Raw genomic sequence first — 23,335 nt, forward strand, 5'->3', positions numbered from 1 at the left:
TTTGTAGCTTTACTAATAAACTCAGATTGGGTCATTCTCTCAACTACAGGAACTTAATGGTAGAAGGAGACTAAAAGCTGGGTATGAAATTGTTCAAAAGATCTGACCTATGATCCTTTTGAAGAGAGCCTTCTGGTCTTGTTTAGATTTGATAATGAGGAACTGATGCATGTTTTGTTCTTTATGTATTTTTCTTGTTTTCTTTGATTGGTGATCTCGCATCACCTTATCTGATTGTAATCTCTTCTTTTATTAATGAAGTTTCTATTTTATTTATCTTCAAAAATATGGTTCAAAAATGATAATCTTGGGCCTTTCATAGTATAGACACTTCTTGAGACAAGTATGAACATTAGCATTGTAGATAGGGGCAAGTACAAGGTTTAATTGGATTCAGAGATCTGCCAATTGTTTATCCAATGAAATGGGTAAACAAGGAGTTCAAAGAAGAAAGTTGTAATAGAAATCATGTAAGATAAGTGAGCCAAGGGAGCTTAAGTGGCTGGAACCAGCCCAAGATTATCATAAGGGGCATTCAGCACTATTTGTACTTCTGAACAATTCTTCATCCAAAATAAAGATTTTTTTATCAAAAACTTGATTTGGTGCTGATCCAAACAAGCGAAGAGCCAAAGACAAGGACATAAAATCTCTTAATATTTTAAATGGAAAGTTTATACACCATAAGAATTTCATACATCAAAAGTTCCGATGACATATAAACCACCTAAGTAGGTTACTTCTTACCCAAAAAAAAAGGTTAAATATGACACAAAGCTAATAGCATACAGATAATGTTTTAAATATGTAATTTTTACAAGCAAGCTAAGGAAATATGTCATTTCGTTGTGACCTCACTCTTTAAAGACATCCAGTCCTAGTTCAATTATACTTTAATTAATTTAATGCTTACCTTTTTGTTGACAAGAAAAGTTCCCTTGACAGCACAACCATTGTTGAACAAACGGAACTGAATTAATAGTGGCTAGAACGAAACAAGATCGTCCTATTAGCATTAAATAATTAACTGTGAAACACAAAAAGAAACACAGAGAAAGAGTACCACAGTTGGCATACTGGTTCCTGAATATACCATCTCAACTCTGACTTCTCCTCAATTCCGTCATGACCTGAAATCCTCTACAAAACAGAAAAGTATTCAGATAGAAGGATGAAATATATGCCAGATGGTGAAGTGTTCCACTGTTAAATACCTTTACTCCAACAAGCATGACAATTGTATCACTTTATATGGTGTAAACAGCTTTAGATGTAGTGAAGACATTTTCAGGAAAGAGCTGTGCCCATGAAAACATACAATAGGGTATAAAAGCCAACCAGACCACCCATCAACACCTAGCACTCACCATCCATCAATCACTAAAAAGCCAACCAGACCACCCATCAACATAAAACTAGACCAAGAAACTTTCAACTTCTTTAAAGACCTTTTTGGTTTCAATGGCTTCTCGTTTAGCCTGGCCTCTATTGCATATGATAGTGGGTTGCTCAGGTACCATTTGGTGAAACAATAGCAAACATGCCTTCACTAGGTTATTTGGTTTTTCATTTGACTAATAGCAGCATGTTTGTGTTTTATTGGATGGTCACAACAAATTGTTGTGAACTCATGAAGACCAAATCATCCAAGCATCCAATCACTATGTGATTTGGTTTATCCTTTGACTTATAGCATGTATGGGTTTTTTAGAGGCCACAAGAAAGTATTATGATTATGTGAACTCATCGCTCTACATGTTTGGCTACCTTCACATTTCTTGATATTCCTAATAAGGTAATGGATCATAAAGTTAGTCTCCATTTTATGATATGATAGCAGGTAGTTCATGTACCATTTAGGGTAGCAACAATAAGCATGCACTCACTTGGTAATTCTGTCTTTCATTTAATTGATAGAATGTCTATTAAGGGTGAGCAAAAAAACTGAAAAACTGAACTGACCGAAACCGAACTGAAAAATCGGTTAACCGAACCGGTCAGTTCGGTTTCGGTTCGACATTATAAAAAAACCGACAATTTCGGTTCGGTTTTGATTAACCATTTAAAAAAACCGGTGGTTAACCGAACCAATCGATATATACAATAATATATATTTATTGTAAAGAGACTGGGCCGAATGGGTCCTAGTATCTTCTCTTGTAATATCTTTTCTTTTCTTGTTGGCTAATGGGCCTCTATTAATGGGCATGTTATTTCTTTTTGTTTAATCTCTTTATGTTACTGCCTAGCTGGCCCCCACTTAAGGGCATACTTGTCATTACTCTAACATTAATTCTTAATAAAAAGGATTAGAGGAGAAAGGGAAGATAATTTCGAATCTTCTTCTTCTTCCTTCTCTTTTCGCCATCTTCTTCTCTTGTATTGCTGCTCTTACTTCTCTTCTTCCTTTTTTTCCCTCTAATCTTCAAATTTACACCTAATATTTGAGGACTGATTTACATCTTGGTTTCTTCCTTTTTTTCTTCTTCCTCTTTTCCCATACACCCTTAGATTAAGAGAGTGTATGGAGAGATAGGTTCTCTATAGTTCAGAGGATCTCTGGCCTAGTTGGTAGAGGGTTTGGAGAGTTTAAATCTGGTTGGATATTGCCAAGAAGTGGTGTTGTTCTGTTGCTGCCCAAAACCCTAGTCGATTAGAGATTTCGAAGGTACATGTAAAGGTGAAGCTTTGGGTGTGGCGCTCTGTGCTTGGGAGGTGTCTTTTGACTCCTAAAGGAGGGCGGTTCAAGTTTGGAAGAGATTGGGAAGCTCTGGTAGGAGTGGTTGCATCTTCTCTCTTCCTCCCCAACATCTAGACGGAGTAAAACCCTAGTTTTCAAGCATCTGGGTTCTGGTTTGACTTCAAGTAAGTTTATATAGACAAAATTTCTGGTTCTTTGATTTTCGTTTGATTGATGGAGCCATACGGAAGTGAGTTCAAGCAAGTGCCGGTTTCCGGCCTTGGCTCGATAGATTCCGTTTTGACTGGTGTGACCACAATCAAGCTAGATGGGACAAATTATCTTGCTTGGGCATAGTCTATAAGAATTTATGTTTGTTGTAGAGGAAAACTCGAGTATCTCACAGGTAGTAAAGTGAAACCCAAAGAGACAGACCCTGAATTTGAGAAATGGATGCAAGAGAACTATACTGTCATAGGATGGTTGGTTAATTCTATGCAACCTCATATAAGTCAGCATTATCTCTGAATGTCTTTGGCTAAGGAGATTTGGGACAGTGTTACTGAGACCTATTCACAGAAGTTGAATGTAGCCAAAGTCTATAAGTTGAAAAGTGATGTGAAAAACCTAAGACAGGGGGAGAAGAGTGTAGCAATCTACTACTCTATACTGAAATCCCTATGGCAAGAAATTGATGTTATGGAGACAGTTGTATGGGAGAGTAAGAATGATGCTGAAATGTATAGGAAGTTGGTGGAGAGAAATAGGGTGTTTGAATTTCTCACGGGACTCAACCCTGAGTTTGACATCATTAAGCAAAATATCCTGGCCAGAGATGAGGTTATTCTTTCCCAAGCATACGCTATGATAAGCAGTGAGGAGAGTAGGCGACAAGTTCAGTTGCAGGGTCCACCTATAGAATACTTTGCACATGCTGGAATAAAGCCAAAGGGTCCTACGGAGAAAAAAGAGCAGATATGTGAATATTGCAAGAAACCGAGGCATACAAAGGACACTTGCTGGAAGCTTCATCCTGAGCTTCTTCCTGATAGGTTTAAGAATAACAACAGCTCTAAAAAGATCAGTCAGGTAGGAAAGCCTAAGACAGCTAATGTTGCTATAGTACCTGAAGGAGGAAATAAGGAGAGTGAAGAAAAATCAACCATTGAGTAGTTGGCAGCAATGAAGGCGGATTTTGAAAAGTATGGGAGGCTACTAAATCACTTGGAAGCTATTGTTTCTTCATCTCACTCTTCCAACAACAACACATCATCTTTATCTACATTTGCTCACTCAGGTATTCATGCTTCTGCAAATCATGCTTCAGTTTCAGGTAATCATAAAATCCCTTGGATTATTGATTCCGGTGCATCAGACCATATGACCAGCCTGTCTAATCTCTTCTGCTCATACCACCTTCTCTCTGGCAAAGAGAAAATATCCCTTCCTGATGGGTCTCTTGCTCCCATCTCTAGTAAAGGAGATATAAAGACTTCTGACACCCTTTATTTATCCTCTGTCCTTCATGTCCCTAAACTTAACACAAACCTTTTATCTGTTAGCAGCTTAACTAAATCCATGAATTGTAGCATAACCTTTTTTCCCACTCATTGTGTTTTTCAGGACCTGCAATCTCAAAGGATGATTGGGAGTGGCCATGAGGCGAACGGAATATACTTGTTGGACACACCGGATCGAGCTTTTGGACCACCTCATGGAGTTGCCTTAGAGTCAGTTTTGTCAAAGTCTGTTAACAAAGTCTTGTTATGTCACTTTTGGTTTAGTCATTTGTCATTTTCTGCTTTGAGTCATTTCTTTCCAAATATGTTTAAGGGAGTGTCTTTATCGAGTCTTCATTGTGAGTCGTGTGAACAGGCAAAGCATTGTAGACATTCTTATTCAGTAAGCAATAAAAGATTTCTTTCTCCTTTTCATATTGTTCACTCTGACGTGTGGGGGCCATATCATTTGCCAACTATGGGGGGTTACAGGTACTTTATCTTTTTTATTGATGACTACTCTCGTTACACTTGGATTTATCTCATGAAATCCAAGGATGAAGTACCAGCTATTGTGCAAAAATTTCATGAACTCATCCTCACCCAGTTTAACACTCAGATCAAAATATTCCATTCTGATAATGCTAAGGAGTATTTTGAGAAAACCCTCTCCGCCTATCTTGAAACTTTTGGGGTTATTCATCAAAGTTCTTGTTCCTACACTCCACAACAGAACAGGGTGGCGGAAAGGAAGAACAGACATGTGGTTGAAGTTACCAGATCCCTCTTGTTTACATCCCATGTTCTTACTACTACTTTTTTTATCAACAATATGCCCTCCCGGGTCCTTAACTTCAAAACCCCCTTTAGCCTTCTCTTCCCGGATGAGGATATTTTTTATCTTCCTCTCCGTGTTTTTGGGTGCACTTGCTATGTGCATATTCACAGTCATCAAAGGCACAAGTTTGAACCTAAGGCTCGTAAATGTGTTTTTCTGGGATATGCTTCCACACATCAGGAATATTGCTGTTTTGATCCAATTAGTGGCACTCGCTTTGTATCTCGGGATGTCACATTTGCTGAGTTGACTCCTTTCTTTAGCATCTCTCCTGAGGAGGAGAAATCTGAAGAGCCCTTTGCCATGTCCCCAGTTGTTCCTCTTCCCATTCCTCTTGAGTCCTATCATGAGGTGTCTACTTCTCCCACTGGACCTACCTCCGATATTCCTATTCCTCCTCCTCCTCCACCTCATTCTCCTATAATTCCTCCTCATCCTGTTCCCCAAAGGTGGTACCAAAGGCACAGATTCAGACATGGGCAGGTTGTTTCCACTCCTACAGAAGAGCCTCTTGCTCCTCCCATCATTACTGAGGTAACAAGTCAGCCTTCTTTTGATCCATCTACATCTTTCCCAGACCTTGACCTTCCTATTGCTCTCCACAAGGGCAAGCGGAAGTGTACAGCCCATTGTATCTCCAAACACCTGTCTTACAGCCTTCTCTCTCCTTCCTACTACTCTTTTCTTGCTTCTATTTCTTCCCATGTGATACTCAGGTCCGTACCAGAAGCCTTATCTAAACCTGAATGGAGGGATGCTATGATGGCTGAACTGGATGCTTTGCATAAGAACCATACCTGGGATATTGTTGACTTGCCTGAAGGGAAGGAACCAGTGGGATGTAAATGGGTGTTTACCATTAAATATCACTCTGATGGATCTATTGAGAGGCTTAAGGCTAGGCTGGTTGCTAAGGGCTACACTCAAATGTATGGTATTGACTATCTTGAGACATTTGCTCCTGTAGCTAAGATGACCTCAGTCAGAGTTTTGTTATCTCTAGCTACTACTTTTGATTGGCCCCTACACCAGTTTGATGTTAAAAATGCCTTCTTGAATGGAGACATACATGAAGAGGCCTATATGTATTTGCCTCCAGGGGTGTATGGGAAGGAAATGCAAGGCAAGGTGTGTAAACTGCAGAAATCTATTTATGGTCTCAAACAGTCTCCTCGGGCTTGGTTTGAGAAGTTCAGGGCTGCTCTTGTCTCCTTTGGCTATACACAAACTCAATCTGATCATACTCTGTTCTTGAAGAGAAATGCCTCTCTGGTGACCTTTTTGATAGTTTATGTTGATGATATTGTGGTCATGGGTAATGACACTCAAGAGGTCAGTAAACTAAAAAGATTTCTCAACTCTGAATTTGAGATCAAGGATTTGGGAGATCTTAGGTATTTTTTGGGCATTGAAGTTGCTAGATCTAAGGATGGTATCTTCATTTCTCAGTGTAAATATGTCATTGACCTCCTTGTTGAGACTAGTAAACTTGGAGCTAAACCAATCTCCACTTCTATTGATCCTAATCATAAGCTTTCTGCTACAGATGGTGAGCTTTTATTTGATAAGGGAGTGTTTTAGAGACTGCTTGGGAAGTTGTTATATCTTTGCATGACTCAGCCAGATATTTCCTATGTAGTAAGTGTTATTAGTCAATTTATGCATTATCCCAGAGATACTCATTTAGCTACTGCAGAAAGGGTTCTATGTTACTTGAAAGGTACTCTAGGGAAAGGTATTCTATTTGCCAAACATGGACACATGAAGCTGGAAGCTTTCACTGATGCTGATTGGGCAGGATGTATTGATGATAGGAGATCCACCTCTGGTCATTGTGCTCTGGTCGTTAGGAACATTGTGTCATGGAAGAGTAAGAAACAGTCTGTAGTGGCTAGATCCTCAGCTGAAGCAGAATACAGGGCAATGGCACATGGTGTGTCAGAATTACTGTGGCTACGATCCCTTTTAGAAGAATTGGGGGTTGACTACGAGAAGCCAATGATGCTCTATTGTGACAACCAAGCAGCTATCAACATTGCACATAATCCTATTCAACATGACAGAACTAAGCACATTGAGGTTGATAGGCATTTTATAAGGGAAAGAGTTTCCTCGGGAGAAGTTTGTTTGCCATTCATCACATCAGACGAACAATTGGATGATATCTTGACCAAGGGAGTTCCAAGAGGGAAAATGACACACTATATAAGCAAGTTGGGCATGATTGACATCTATGCTCAACTTGAGGGGGAGTGTAAAGAGACTGGCCCGAATGGGTCCTAGTATCTTCTCTTGTAATATCTTTTCTTTACTTGTTGGCTAATGGGCCTGTTATTTCTTTTTGTTTAATCTCTTTATGTTACTGCCTAGCTAGCCGCCCACTTAAGGGCATACTTGTCATTACTCTAACATTAATTCTTAATAAAAAGGATTAGAGGAGAAAGGGAAGATAATTTTGAATCTTCTTCTTCTTCCTTCTCTTTTTGCCATCTTCTTCTCTTGTACTGCTGCTCTTACTTCTCTTCTTCCTTTTTTTCCCTCTAATCTTCAAATTTACACCTAATATTTGAGGATTGATTTACATCTTTTATAGAGTATTTTATATATATATATATATATATATATATATATACATATATATTAATATTATATATTGTAATTTGTTTTGTTTTTGAAAATCTAATAAATGCGAACTGAGACTTTTCAGTTCGCATTTATTAGATTTTTAGTTCGCCAGTCTGCCGAACTGAGACTTTTCAGTTCGCTAGTCTGGCAGTGGCAGACTAGCAACCAGACTGGCAAAGCCGAACAGATTTTTGGCTTTTCCCTTTCTTTCCTTCTCTCTCTCCCTGAGCTCTCTCGACTCTCACTCTCTGTCTCTCTCAGACTCCCACTCTCTGGTCTCTTCCAGTCCCAGTTCTTCCCCAACGGACCGATGGGAACCCCTCCTGCTTCGGGCGACACTGGCGAATGGCGATCCTTCCTGCTTCCACAACAACCTGACACCTTTCCCTCTCTCTCTTTTGGATTCTCACTCTCTCAGACTCTCACTCTCCCAGTTCTCTTCGTTCTTCCCCAACGGACTGATGTCGATGGCCTTCAACGCTCCACCCTCGGAAGCGATCCCTCCTGCTTCGGTGACATTCTCTCAGACTCCCACTCTCCCTGTCTCGCAGTTCCCTTTTTTTATTTTGAGGGCATAAAAAAAACCGAAAAACCAAACCGCGGTTAACCGATCAGCCGGTTAACCAATTGCATCGGTTCGGTTTCAGTTCGGTTAAATGTAAAAACTGAACAAATCGATTCGGTCCAGAAAATCACCCCACTGTTCGGTTACCCCTATAGTCTATGTTTTATTGGAGGGCTGCCAAAAAAAAATTGTTGTGACCATGTGAACTAATCAAAACCAAACCACCTAAGCATGCAGTCCCAATGTGATTTGGAATTTTGGATTTAAATTTGATGATTAGCATGTACATAATTTGGTTTTAAATTTGATCATAGCATGTTCATGGCTTATTGGAAGGTCACAAAAAAGTACTACAACCACGTGAACTCATTGAAATCAAATCACCCAGGCATGCACTCCCTTGAAGATTTGGTTTTTCTTTTTTTGATAGCATGTTAGTGTTTTCTAGGAAGGCCACGAGAAAGTATTGTGACCATGTGAACACATCACAACAAAACATGTTAGGCTACCTTGAGATTTATGATTGTCATAATAAGGTAGTAGACCTTAGAGATAGTTTCTACTTTTTCATATGTAGTGAGTCGTTTTGTACCATTTAGGGTAGGAAAAAGGCATGCACTCATTGGGTGATTTGATTTTCCATTTGATTGTTAGCATGTTTGTGTTTTATTATAGGGTTGCAAGAAAATGTTGTACTCATATGTGAACTCATTGAAACCAAATCCCCCAAGCATGCACTCATTCAGTTATTTGGTCTTTCATTTGATTAATAGCATGTTCGTGTGAACTCATCATTCAACATGTTAGGCTACACTAGTATTTCTAAATTGTCATAGTAAGGTAGAAGACCTAGAGGCAATCTCTAGTTTTTCATATGTTAGCGGGTTGTTAGTGTGCCATTTGGGGTAGCAACAGAAGATGCACTCACTGGATAATTTAGCTTTTTGTTTGATTAATAGCAAGTTTATGTTTTATTAGAAGATCACAAACAAGTGGTGACCATGTGAACACATTGAAACCAAATCACCCAAGCAAGCACACAAAGGGTGATTTGATTTTTCATTTAGTTTTACTAGAGGGTCAAAAGAAAGTGTTGTGACCATGCAACTCATTGCTCCACATGCGAAGCTATCTTTATATTTCTTGATTGTCAAAGGCAGTGAACCCTAGAGGCATAGTTTTTAAGGAGTCAAGGCAAAGCTAGGTGAGGAGATTTTTTTAATAAAACCCATCTTTCACTATTACTTGTCACCCAGTTGCTTAGGTGATGTGCTTTTCTGAATAAAAACCATGAATCCCAAGTGTTGTGACCATGCAACTCCGTGCTCCACATGCTAAGCTGTTTTTTTATATCTTGAATATCAAAGGCAATGGACCCTAGAGGCATAGTTTTTAAGGAGTCAAGGAAAAGCTAGGTGAGGAGATTTTTTTAATAAAACCCACCTCTTACTATTAATTGTCACCTAGTCACTGTGATGTGTTCTTTTGGAATAAAAACCATGAATCCTAGGGTAATTCCTTAGGTTCCATAGCAAGCAGCAACCATCTTTCGCTATTAATTGTCTATAATCTTCACAAAAAATGTATAAGTTCATTTGGAACATAGAAAATTAACATATTCATGAAAAAATGGAAGAAAGAAAAGAAATTTCAGAAAATAAACGGTTTGAGCCTCTATTTTTGTATTAGGAAAAGAAGAAAAGAAAAGAAAGGGTGGAAGAAGAGATGAAAATAATCAATATGTGTTGATTGGATAAAATTTTGAGTTCTTCCATGCTTATCAATTCAAGTTTTGAAGTCTTCAAGGGTTCAAAATAGTATACATGTTGATTGAGCCCCAACAAATAAAAAAAATAATCAAAAGAAACTAATATTTTAACTTAAACTGAATAAGTTCGTTTAATAATGTTTGTTTATTATCCTAATCTTAAAAGTTAAGAATATAGAAGTGTCCAAGAGCACCATGTAAAAAATATGGAGCAGTTAAGTGAGGTAACCCTCCACAAGAAAGCCTTATCACCTAGCCGGCACCTTGATAGTTATGGTGGACACATACTTTAAATGTGAAAGGTTTGCAAATTATTCCAAGGAAAATCTTAACCACACAACATGGATTAACAGTGGTAGATGTGTGCATTAAAAGAGAAGAAAAAGAGAGATGAAATAGGTGCCTAAGAATTAGGTGGGAAAATCTAAAAGGAGAAAGGTGGTGCTTGGGAATTTTATTGTCCTAAATAGGCTTTTGAAAAAGCCACTTTTTGAAATAGCTTTTTGAAAAAGCACTTGTTTAGTGTTTGGCTTGTCACCAACTTTTTTGAGCTTCTTAAAAAGCCACTTTTTGAAATGGGCTTTTTGAAAAAACACTTTTTTTAGTGTTGGGCTTGTCACCAACATTTTTGTTCAAAATAGCTTCTTGCAAACGTAAAAAGCTAAATTGATTTTACTTTTTGCTTTTTAAACAGGCTTTTTTAATGGGAAAAAAACAATTAGAGCTTTTTCACCAAATGAACTTGTTAGTGTAGAGGTATTTCTGTCTTTATACTTGTGTTGAGGTTGCTGATCTGTAATATTATATTAGAACTAGTGTCCCTCACTTAAATAAGGGCACATGTGTCTTTTCCATTATATTAGTAATATAAAACATGTCTGGCCGAATGGGAGAAGTGATCTTTCCCGAATTCGAACCAGACTTTTCTTCTCTCCTTTTATCCTCCTTTCTCTCTCTCTTTCTTTCTTCTTTCTTCTTCTCTCTTCTTGGCTGTTATCAGACTGACAGAACTCAAAGGCAGGCCGAATTATAATAGAACTTTGACTGGCTTTTGGCTTCTCAAATGTGAAAAGCACAAAAAACCCATTGGAGAAGCACTTCCAAATGTGGCCAAAATTTGCCACAATTTAAAGATAAACTAATAATAAAAGGAAAATAGGATTTAGATGAGGAGACTAACTATATGTGGCTTGAAATGGCTAGCTATATAAAGAAAGAAAAAGAGGTTTTAATAAAATCTAAAGGAAAAATTTTGAAACTCCAAAGAAACTTGGTGGTGGAATAAGGAGGTTCAAAATATAACCAAAGCAAAACAGACATATTATGAAAAAAATGGTAAAAGACTAAAAATTTAGAAAATTTGGAAAAATATAAAATCACAAAAAAAAGAAAGTTAAGAAAATGAGCAAAGCTAAATTTAGGGCATGTAACAAACTCTTTCATAAACTAGGCACTAAAAGGGAGAAAATAGAGTATATAAACTTGTAAAGGTAAGAGAAAGAAAAGGAAGAGATTTAAATCATGTTTGATGAAAAGAGTCTTGATAAAAGACTAGGAAATCAAGGAAAGATGCAAAATCTATTCTGATAAATTGCTAAATAAAGAACATATAAAGGGTGCTAGTGGGGGACGTACTTGTAAAATTAGAATTTCTAAAGTGAAGGATGCTTTAAATAAAATGAATAAAGGAAAGGTATGGGAAAAGTAGGTCTATTATGGCTATGACTACAAACATATCAAGTCGAATCCAAATATATCTAATATCCAAATTTGATTCATTATCCAACGAATCACCAAAATACCAATTCAAGTCAAATTTGTTAAGGGAGTTGGAATTACGGACTTGATAGATTTCAGTTCAACATGACTTAAAGTTGTTAGTTTAACAAATTAAATTGAGGAAAAAAGAAAAATGAAATAAAGTTACGCAAAACATTATAGAGAAGGGCAAAAATCAACTCAAGAATAACAACCAATTCTAAACTATCAACAATAAACCCAAAGAGAAACATGAAAGAAACCCATATTTTTCTTGATAAGAAAAAAATTAAAAAAAAAAAAACGCCAACTAGCATAAAACATGAGACTATTTGATTTGGGGAAAGATGTGAAAGTTGAAGCTATTACATCAAAACAGAAAAGCAAACATCATTTGAGAGAAACACGACTTGATTTTTGACAAGAAACATAGTTTTTTCAAGGAGAATAAAGAGAAGAGGGTGAAAATACAAGAATAAAAAATAGCAGGCCCTCTGTTAGTTATAGATCTTAAGGCACCATGTTTTTTCTCTTCTATTCCACTGGGGACCTTAAGTGTGTGACCTTTATTAATTGATTTGAGAAGTTAGGAAGAAGTCACCCTGGTTGAATACCCATTTCTATCCCTTACAACCACTGCATGTTATGTTTGGGTTTCTATTTTTCTCAATGGTTTAAATTGAGTTTATTTAACAAATGGGTTTTAATATCTTTAGCCTTGCAGTTTAGTTAAAATACTTAAAATACTCTCAAATTAAACATGTTAATAAGGGGTACACAATATACGGATCAAATGAAATTATAATAGATTTACTGCAGAAGCTAAATATCATGCTATGGCTCATGGGGTGGCTTGACTGTTGTGGATTAAGAATCTTCTCAGAGAGTTGGCTCATGGAATATGCAGTACTACTGCTATAACATTTTCCATATAATTGGAAGTTTTCTGGTTAATGCCTTTTCACAACAAGCTATGAACTTTAGCCTGGTAATATCCATGTTATAGACTTATAGTAAGGGAGAGGACATAAAATTCCTTTCTATCCACTTCATGTTGTGTAGACCTTATCTTAGTTGTTTAAAGTATAACAATAAACTGACGAGTACTTGCTCTATGAAACAAAATAACTTGTTTTTTTTATCAATAACTGGAATTCATTAGATTAAAAGAATTTAGTTACAGCACTCCAAAGAGAGATAAACAGGCTTAACTCTCTTCGGGAAGATAACAAAAAGGAAAAATTTACAGAACAGCCCAAAACATTTTATCCCTTCCCACCCCCTGCTTTGTCAAAGCATCAGAAAATGCATTTGCTGTTCTCTTGACCCACTGAAACTTGATTTCCAGTCCTCTAGTTAGCCACTTAATCTCCCTCCTCTCATTAGCATATTTCCAAAGTCCACTACCTTCTTGTAACCAACTTAAGACCAGCTTTGAGTCCCCTTCAACAACTAACTTTTGTATATTCAGTTCCTTAGACTTCCTTATACCCTCCAGTACTGCATAGACCTCAGCTTTGAGAGAGCCTCCAAACCCAATGGAACCTGAATACAAAGCGAGCACCTTCCCACCCTCATCTCTGAAAACCCCTCCTACACCTGATGGACCTGGATTTCCTTCACTACTCCCATCGAAGTTTAGCTTTATAAGTCCACTTCCTGGTGGTAACCACACAAGACAAACTAAAGAGCGAGCAGGAGCAGAATTTGCCACCTCCAGCCAGCTATTCAGCAACATATCCGTAGAAATATCAACAAACAGGTCCAAAGATTTCAGCCAACGTACCACCCTCACGGTTACTACTTCAATAAGGCATTCTTTACTTCTTTCAATTTCGGAGAAAATTCTGGTGTTCCTTTCCTCCCAAAGAGTCCAACAAACAGCAGCCCTCACACATCTCCACATTATCCTTCCCCTTTTGTTTGGCCAACCAAAGAATGAGGGGCTAAACAAACTTTGAATGTTTGGCGGTGGGGTCAACCTGCAACCAAAAGTGGAAAAAACCATTCCCAAAGATCAGTAGCAAAGGGGCAAGAAACTAATAAGTGGTAGGAGCTTTCACCATTAGCCTTGCAAAGAATGCACCAATTCGGAGACAAGCACCAAAAAGGCCTTTTTCTTTGGAGTACGTCACATGTATTACATCTTCCGAGGAAGGCTTCCCAACAAAAGGCTCCAATCCTTGGAGGAATCGGCTCACCCCAAACATCCTTAACTGGAAAGTTTTGTGCAGATGGACTGGATGAAGGCAATAGGGACTTGAAGAAAGAGGCACAAGAGAAGGTTCCAGAAGGAATTAGGGTCCATAGTCTCTTATCCCTCTCAAAGGAATCCAACACCACCCGGTCTAAGATCTGAACCAGACTCATGGCATTTTCAACCTCTACATCCCTTAAGCCTTTTCTAAGCCCCAGATCCCAATCAAACCCAAAATTAGACTGAGAATGAACTAGAAAACTGGACACAACCTTGCCCTTAAATCAGGAGAGTGAAAACAAGGGAATTGGTCTTTCATAGGTATCTCACCCACCCAAATGTGCTCCCAAAACTTTACCTGATTCCCAGAGCAGAGATCATACCTAATGTGCTGCAAAAATGAAGGAAGAATGGCATGTATAGATTTCCAATGAGAGGCACCAACAGACCTTGCCAAAGTCCCAGTGTCCTAGCCATCATCTACCTAACCGTGAATACTTAAAATTACCCTTGTCCACAGTTTATCCCTCTCACCTCCACAGCCATTCCCCAACAAGGCTTCACTTTTCCACCAAATGTTACCTAAACCTAACCCTCTGTCAGCCCTACTCCTAGAGACTAGTTCCCAATTCACCCTGTGATCCTTCCTCTCCTCCCCTGGTTCCCACAAGAAGTCTCTCATTAACTTCTCCAAACCCCTACTTATCTTCACCGGGATCCTAAAAACCGATAAGTAATACACAGGCAAACTAGCTAGTGTAGATTTGATCAAAGTAATTCTACCACCCAGAGATAAATAGTTCTTCTTCCAAGAGGCTAGCTTCTTAGCAAATCTATCAATTACGGGGCTCCAAAAGCTCTCTTTCCTCGGGTTATCCCCTAAGGGCATCCCCAAATAGTTTAGCGGCCATTGAGACACCGTACAACCCAAAGCTTCAGTCCTCTCCAATATAGCTTGTTAAACAAAATAACTTGTTTAACAAGCAAAAATAAATTAAGAACATTTTTTAAATTCTAAATTTGTCTAGTGAAGCTTCTAATAGGTAAGTTCAGGAATAAAAAAAAAAAAACAAGGAAAATATTTCCTTGATCATTCCAAGCACTAATAAAAAATCTAGTAAATAAACTTCTAGAAAGAATTAAATACTTTTCAACACACAAGCGACTTTTGAGTGCAACTTTTAAAATAAGGTAGTTATCATTAAAAATTTTTTCAGTTGACAATTATGAAACACAGACAAAGTTACAAACCATAATTTCTCCTTGCTTCAGATTCTTCCCTTTAACCACATTCATTGGGCATTTCAAAGCCAAGTCTTCAGATATAAAACCAGTTCCATTAGTGTGTATAAGAGGTTCCCCACCTTCATTACAAATGATGTGTCCATCCTCATCCTACAATTCACAAGCATATCAACTTAACAAAATGAATACCAAAAAATTAAGCTTTATTAACACAGACGCATATTAAACAAGGTAATCTCAACCTTTTCTACAGACTAAAAGGAAACAAACTGAAATACCCGGCATGGTTCGTCTTCTATCTTTTGGATATCCACAGATGCAAGATCTACCTCAAGCTTGATGGTCTTTGACAAAATGAGAGAAAACCTACACTCCCAAATTATCATGATGTTTTAAAGGAAATAAGAATAAATATGGCCATAGAAGAAGGCAAATAGGTTACCAACCTAGCCATATATTTAGAAATGCTGGAAACTGTGTGTACATGCATAAACACGGACCGTGCTTCATGAACTGATTTATTAAATAAAATATATTGTGTTTTCTCATCCAATGACACGTTAGACTCCAGGCAAACAAAATAACATTTTACAGGTGATGAAGCTGGATTTTTCCTCTTCTTTTCTTTACCTCCATCTTTGAAAACTGGAAGAAAAATAGTTATAAGATAGATGAAACTAATGTTACCATTCTTGAAATATATAGGAAAAAAAGGAAAGAAAAAGGAGATTCATATTATGGAATAACTTTCCAGTACAAAACATGAATAAATGACTAAGACTTTGTATAGCAAGGAGGGCTTAAGCAACAAGAACAAGAAGAAATCATGTTTGGCCTGCAAGTCAAGATGGAATGATGGATATTATTTTTCCAATAACAGCAATCACTTCAACAAGCTATAGTTGGGGAGCTCAAGGGATGAGATCCAAGCCAGTTTAACATATACCAAGCCTTTCCCTTTTACATACATTGGTGTACAAACCAGCATTGCAACAGCACCTTAATTTTGATAACGCAACAGCACTTTAATACCCTTATTACTTAATTCACAGTGAAAAAAACACAGGAGCAACACCACTGAACACTAAACCATCACCTACTCAATGATCAAACTCCAGGTTACTTGAGAAAAAACAGTCCTATGCCCTTCATAGACAAACCAGACCACTCCCAAGTATGGATGAAGGTTACACACCACCAAATCAGACCACACAGGCACAAGATACTGAAGGATTACTGCTGTTACAGCAGAAATAGTTCATACCAGACCTAACGAGAGTACGTACTATTTTCAGGCAAGAGATATCAGAGAAGGAGAGGAGAAAGAGAGGAGAGAAGAGAGACAAAAAAAACTGGATTAAAACTTGTATCTGGCGGCGTCAGATATTAGCTTATATATTAGGGCGACCCAACTAATAATAAAAAGAAAAGGAAATTACAAGAGTGCCCCTACAGCACTAAAAAACAGAAAAGCATAAATAAAACGCCTCAGAGAAGAGGCTAACTGATTCCAACACTCCCCCTCAAGTTGGGACATAGATATCAATCATGCCCAACTTGTCACATAAATCATTGTGCCGCGGATGATATAATCCCTTGGTAAAGATGTCTGCAAGTTGATCCGTGGAACTGAAATATGGAGTGCACATTTCCCCATTTATAATTCTCCCTAATAAAATGCTTGTCAACCTCAATATGTTTAATTCTATCATGGAGCACCGGGTTGGCAGCAATGTTGATAGCAACTTTATTATCACAATACATGGATATGGGGCCATCAACAGGAAATCCCAACTCATTCAACAAGTTCTTTATCCACATAACTTCAGCCACTCCATGGGACATTGCTCTATATTCATTTTCAGCACTAAACCTTGCCACAACATATTGTTCCTTGCTTCTCCACGTGACTAGGTTTCCTCCTCCCACAAAGGTGCAATACCCACTAGTAGACTTTCTGTCATCAACTGATCTGGCCCAGTCAACATCTGTATACACCTCAACCTTCAAGTGGCCATTCTTTTGGAAAAGTAAACCAGCCCCTGGGAACTTCTTTAGGTACCTGAGAATTCTATCAGCTGCCTCTAAGTCTGGGGCATGCATGAATTGACTAAGAACACCCACAACATAAGCAATGTTTGGCCGTGTCATAGACAAATATAATAGTCTGCCCACAAGTCTCTGGAATTGTTTCACATCCTTGATAGTCTCACCTTGACAATCACTTAATCTATGGTTTGGATCAATAGGGGAGTCAACAAGCTTGACTCCAAGTTTTCCTATATCCTGTAATAAATCTAGGGTGTATTTTCTTAGAGAAATGAAGATCCCCTTTTTCAAACTGGCCACTTCAAATCCAAGAAAATACTTCAAGAGACCTAGATCCTTCACCTCAAATTGAGTGGCTAGGAACTCCTTTAATCTCTGAATTTCCACCTTCCAATCGCTTGTGATCACTATGTCATCAACATACACTATCAAGGCTACAATTTTTCCTTCTCCCTTTTTCACAAATAATGTATGATCAGTCTGACACTATTTATAACCAATTTGTTGTACAACTAGGTAAAACTTGTTGAACCAAGCTCTCGGTGACCATTTTAGTCCGTACAAGGACTTCTTTAACCTACACATCTTTTTTTTCTTGGTCTTGAGCATAGAAACCAGGAAGTTGCACCATGTACACTTCTTCAAGATCACCATTCAAGAAGGCATTTTTAATATCTAACTGGTGGAGATCCCAATCAAGGTTAGCAGCAAGAGAAAAAATAACTCTGATAGAATTCATCTTTAGCAACCAGAGCAAATGTCTCTGCATAGTCTACTCCATACACCTGAGTAAACCCTTTCGCCACCAACCGAACTTTGTACCTTTCTACTGTACCATCATCCCTGTGCTTTACTGTAAAAACCTACTTGCACCCTACCGGTTCCTTTCCCACAAGGAGATCCACTAATTCCCATGTACCGTTTTTATGTAAGGGATCCATCTCTTCTTTCATTGCATCTGTCCACTCAGGTACTAAAAGAGCTTCTGCCACATTTTTGGGGATAGGGATACTGTCAATGGAAGAGAGAAAAGAAAGAAAGGAGGATGAGATGTTCTCATATGAAATAAAGTGGGAGATAGGATGTTTGGTGGTACAGGACCTAACTCCCTTCCTTTGTGCAATAGGGATGTCAAGGTCATTGGCAAAAGAAAAATTAATAGCAATAGGATCAGGATTATCAACGGGAATAATAGTACCTAATGGAATGTGATCTGTCCCCAATGAATTTGATGATGTTGGTGGTATAGTTTCAAGTTGCTCCACAGCTTTTGAACCCAACTAGCCCTTGCAGTGACGGAGAAAGACATGGAATGGAGGAGGGTCAAGTAGGGGAGATAGTACTTGAAATTGTTTCTCCTTCACCCCATTCTCCCCATGAGGAGAAACCGGGAAGAAGGGATCACCCTCAAAGAAAGACACATCCATAGAAACATAGTATTTTCGAGAGACGGGATCGAAACAATAGTAACCCTTTTGGAAAGAAGGATAGCCCAAGAATACACAAGAGCACGAGGGTCAAGATTACCATGGTTAGGAGACAAGTTTTGAACAAAACAACGACAACCAAACACACGAATGGGAATAGAAAAGATGGGAGCTTTGGGAAATAGGAGCTGATGAGGGGCCTTGTACCCTAACACTCGAGATGGCATACAGTTGATGAGATAGGTAGCACATAACACAGCATCCAACCAAAAACGTTTTGGAACACTCATATGGATGAGTAACCCACGAGCCACTTCAAGTAGACGACGGTTTTTCTTTCTGCAACACCTTTTTTTGAGGAGTTTTGGCACAAGAACTACGACGGATAGACCCACACGAAGCAAAGAACTTCGTGAGATCACTGTGGAAGTATTCTTTGGCATTGTCAGACTAGAAAATTTGGATCTTTGTCTGAAATTGAGTAAATATCATAAGATGTAAATCAGTCCTCAAATATTAGGTGTAAATTTGAATATTAGAAGAAAAGGAAGAAGAGAAGTAAGAGCAGCAACACAAGAGAAGAAGATGGCGAAAAAGAGAAGGAAGAAGAAGAAAAATTGAATTATTTTCCCTTTCTCCTCTAATCCTTTTTTATTAAGAATTAAAGCTAGAGTAATGACAAGTATGCCCTTAAGTGGGTGGCCAGCTAGGCAGTAACATAAAGAGATTAAACAAAAATAAATAACAGGCCCATTAAGAGAGGCCCATTAGCCACAATAAAAGAAAAGATATTACAAGAGAAGATACTAGGACCCATTCGGCCCAGTCTCTTTACATCATATGTTGGAAATCTTTCACAATCTTTGGTACTTCATCTATGGACCGCATAGGGTACACCCATGTATATCTGGAATAGTCATTAATAAAAGTAATGAAATATTTATAACCAAGCTCAGATGGTAAAGTAACAGGGCCCCAAACATCAGAATAAACAATATGAAAAGGAAAATTGAATTTATTATTTCTTGAAGAAAAATGATTTCTACAATGTTTGCTCAACTGACAAGTTTGACATTTGAACTCAGACACTGACACTTATTTAAATAAATCTGAAAGTAAGACCTTTAACGACCCAAACGATAAATGACCCAAACGACTATGCCATAAGTAAACTTGACTCATACTAGACTGACTCGTAGACTCAATGACCGCAAGACTAGCTTTGTTCTCTAGTATGTAGAGACCATCCACCATACGACCTCTACCAATCATCTTCCCCAAGTCCAAATCCTATAGAACACAAGAAGGGAAAAAGGTCACTGAACAGTTAAAGAGTTTGTAATGCTACTGACAGAAAACAAATTTATAGGTAATTTTGAAACATGTAACACATTAGAAAGGGTAAGTCTAAAAAGAAGGGTTATGGTTCCTTCACCAACTATGGTGGAAAAAGAACCATCAGCTAATCTCACTTTGTCCCTACCAGATAAAAGTTGATAAGATTGGAAACAATTTGACTTACCCGCCATATGGTTTGAGGCTCCAGAGTCAATTATCCAAGGGGAATCAAATAAATGGGAAGACACATGGAAGGCTGTGACAGGATTACCATTACCTGAAGTAGATTGAAAGGAAGTCGAGGCAGGAGAAGCAGAATCCATTTGGCCAATTGCTCTCCCATACAGATCCAAGTGGTCGCGGAAAGAATTAATGATATCTTCCCGGGGATCGGCAACGGATGGGCGGTCCTAGTGAATAGCAGTAGATGACTGAGACTCCCGAGAGGCCAAATTTGTTGTATTAAACTTTTTTTGACTCTTTTATCTTGGCTTCTTATTATGATATGATTTCTTACTCAACTCTTGGGCCCACTTTGGCTTTCCATGGAGGTCCCAACAAGTATCTTGAGTATGTCCGGCCTTCTGGCAGTGAGTACACCATAACTTATCTTTATCATCCACTCTCTTCTGGATATCACCTTTCTTATTGCCTCCTACACCCATACTCCCTTTAGCCACTAAGGCAATCTGCTCCCTTTCGAAGCTATTCATCACACTTCGCCTGCTCACTTCGGATTAAACTAGAGCATACACTTCTTGTACTGAAAGAAGATCTTTATGATAGGCCCCAATTAATGCCAGGAAGAGGGAAGGTCAGCAATCAGCTAAGGGGGGGAAATAATTGAACAATTAATCACATGAGGGCAATTATAGCTGGGGGGAATAAGGAGAGTCTTGGGGCATTTATAGCTATGTCAGTTATGAATAAGAAGAGTTTTTGGGCATATATAACTAGGCCAGCTGGGCATTTATAGAGGGAGTCAGTTATGCTATCAGTAGAGTATAAGAAGGGCTTTGGGGGATGGGGGGTGGCATGTTTTTCTTGGAGTGAAGAATATTGAGAGTGTTTGGGAGAGCCGGCGGTCTCTCGAAGTACCGACCAACTATTATTGTTTTCTGCTGAATGAATACTAGTTTCTTTTGTTGATATTCAAGTGTGTGAACTCTGTTGTGAGTCTGAGAACTGTGTCAAATTTCTCGGTCATATCAGTGGTATCAGAGCGTGTCTTTCCTCGGCCATAGTGACAGCAAGGAAGTGGCATCGCAGGTGGAGGGTTTCGAAGAACGCTTGACTTCTCTGCATTCTGAATTTCGTGGGGAGATGGATGGCTTACGTGATGAGATAGCAGCTGGACTTTCGAAGATCTCGTCTCTGGAAGGAGTCGTTCAAGACTTGGTAAGGGAAGAGTGCGGCTGTTCCGACGTCCCCTTCAATGACAGTCCCGGAACGTATTTCTGATTCACTTCCTCCGAAGTTGGAGTTGCCTATTTTTGATGGGGAAAATCCAGACGGCTGGCTGCTTCGCGCAAAGCGCTATTTTGAGATTAATGGCTTGCTTTCGGCGGAACGTCTGCAGGCAGCAGTGGTCTGTTTAGAGGGTGATGCATTGGCATGGTATTATTGGGAGGATGGTCGGCGACCTTTTCGAAGTTGGGCAAAATTCAAGGAACACCTCCTTGAACGTTTTTGATCAACTCAGGAGGGAAACTTGCAGGAGCAGCTTCTATCATTACGTCAATCCACTACTGTTGAAGATGATCAAGACTGCTATCAGTCTTCGACACTAAGGAATTTCAGGTTCGAACAGAAGAGAAAGTGAAGAAGAGAGAGGAGAAAGATTAGTGAGAGAGCAGTAGAACACAGGTTTGAAAGGACGGACAGATTCTGAATAATCTGCCGCCGCCACTTCAATTTAATATTTATATGTTATGCTAGTTACATGAAAGGACATATTTGCCCTTGGTGTTTACATCATAACACTTAACAATATAAAAAACTGAAAAGTAAATAACAAAACTGGAATAACAGAATAACATAACAGATAGACTAGGTATATTCTACCCTACGGACAGAGTGGCCCCACACATCAGTTTCTCTACACTCCCCCTCAAGTTGGGAGTAAATGTTTATCATTCCCAACTTGGATAGATCCACTTCTAGCTTCTTTCTTGATACAGCTTTAGTGAGGATATCTGCCAGTTGCATACTGAATGTGATGTAAGGGAGGCATATTTCCTAAGATGAGACCCTCTCTCGTACAAAATGTCGGTCAACTTCAATGTGTTTGGTTCTGTCATGCTGCACTGGATTATGTGCTATATTAATGGCGGCTTGATTATCACAATACAGCATCAAAGGCTTCTCATACTCAATACCCAACTCCTCAAGTAGAGATCTTAGCCATAGGATTTCAGCCACTCCGTTGGCCATGGACCTATATTCTGCTTCAGCACTAGACCGGGAGACAACACTTTGTTTCTTACTTCTCCAGGAGACAATGTTTCCTCCCACAAGGGCACAATATCCTGAGGTAGACCGCCTGTCATCAACCTCCACCTTCATGTGGTTAATGTTCTTGAACAGTATACCCCTACCCGGGCATCTCTTCAAGTAGGCTAAAATTCTTTTTGCCGCAAGAAGATGTGTGGTTCTAGGAGAATGCATGTACTGGCTGACAACACTGACAGCATAAGTAATATCCGATCGAGTGAGGCAAAGATATAGGAGCTTTCCTACCAACCGCTGGAACATAACTTTGTCTTCAAGCAGCTCCCCACTCTCTGCACTAATCCTGTGGTTCTGTTCAATGGGTGTATCTGCAGGTTTGACACCCAGCTTTCCAGTTTCAGCCAAGAGATCTAAAACATATTTCCTCTGAGAGACAAAGATCCCCTGTTTAGATCTAGCAACCTCAATGCCCAAAAAATACCGTAGTGTACCCAGATCTTTCACCTCAAACTCTTGATGAAGGAGCTGTTTGAGGGACTCAATCTCATGGCTGTCATTTCCTATCACCACAATATCATCAACATATACTACAAGTAGTGTCAGTGAAGACTCCACCCTCTTGATGAACAGTGTATGATCTGACTGGGCCTGTACACAACCAAACTTTCCAAGAGCTAGTCTGAATCTGTCGAACCAAGCTCTAGGTGACTGCTTCAAACCATGCAATGCCTTATTGAGCCAGCAGACCTTCTTACCTGTCTCTATATCATAGTATCCAGGAGGCAACTGCATGTAAACCTCTTCCTGCAAGTCCCCATTCAGGAAGGCATTTTTAACATCCATTTGGTACAAAGGCCAAGTGTGGCTTGCTACAAGAGATAATAGAACCCGAATG

General features: G+C 38.8%; 1 protein-coding gene across 6 annotated transcripts in view; it reads right to left on the bottom strand.

The window, feature by feature from the left end:
- Positions 1-23,335, bottom strand: part of LOC104592065 (putative RNA-dependent RNA polymerase 3) — a 73,639-nt gene that overhangs the window by 38,325 nt on the left and 11,979 nt on the right. For all 6 annotated transcript variants that reach the window (XM_088893166.1, XM_088893165.1, XM_019196825.2 and 3 more), the window contains exons 6-10: positions 15,622-15,820; positions 15,454-15,541; positions 15,182-15,325; positions 1,078-1,140; positions 914-985 (exon numbers count right to left, since the gene is read on the bottom strand). In XM_088893166.1, coding sequence (XP_088749292.1) covers positions 914-985; positions 1,078-1,140; positions 15,182-15,325; positions 15,454-15,541; positions 15,622-15,820 — 566 coding nt within the window. The remainder of the gene's footprint in view (positions 1-913; positions 986-1,077; positions 1,141-15,181; positions 15,326-15,453; positions 15,542-15,621; positions 15,821-23,335) is intronic.

This window comes from Nelumbo nucifera, chromosome 8 (genome assembly GCF_055504915.1).
Source record: "Nelumbo nucifera cultivar China Antique chromosome 8, China Antique-T2T, whole genome shotgun sequence".
Classification (NCBI taxonomy): Eukaryota; Viridiplantae; Streptophyta; class Magnoliopsida; order Proteales; family Nelumbonaceae; genus Nelumbo; species Nelumbo nucifera.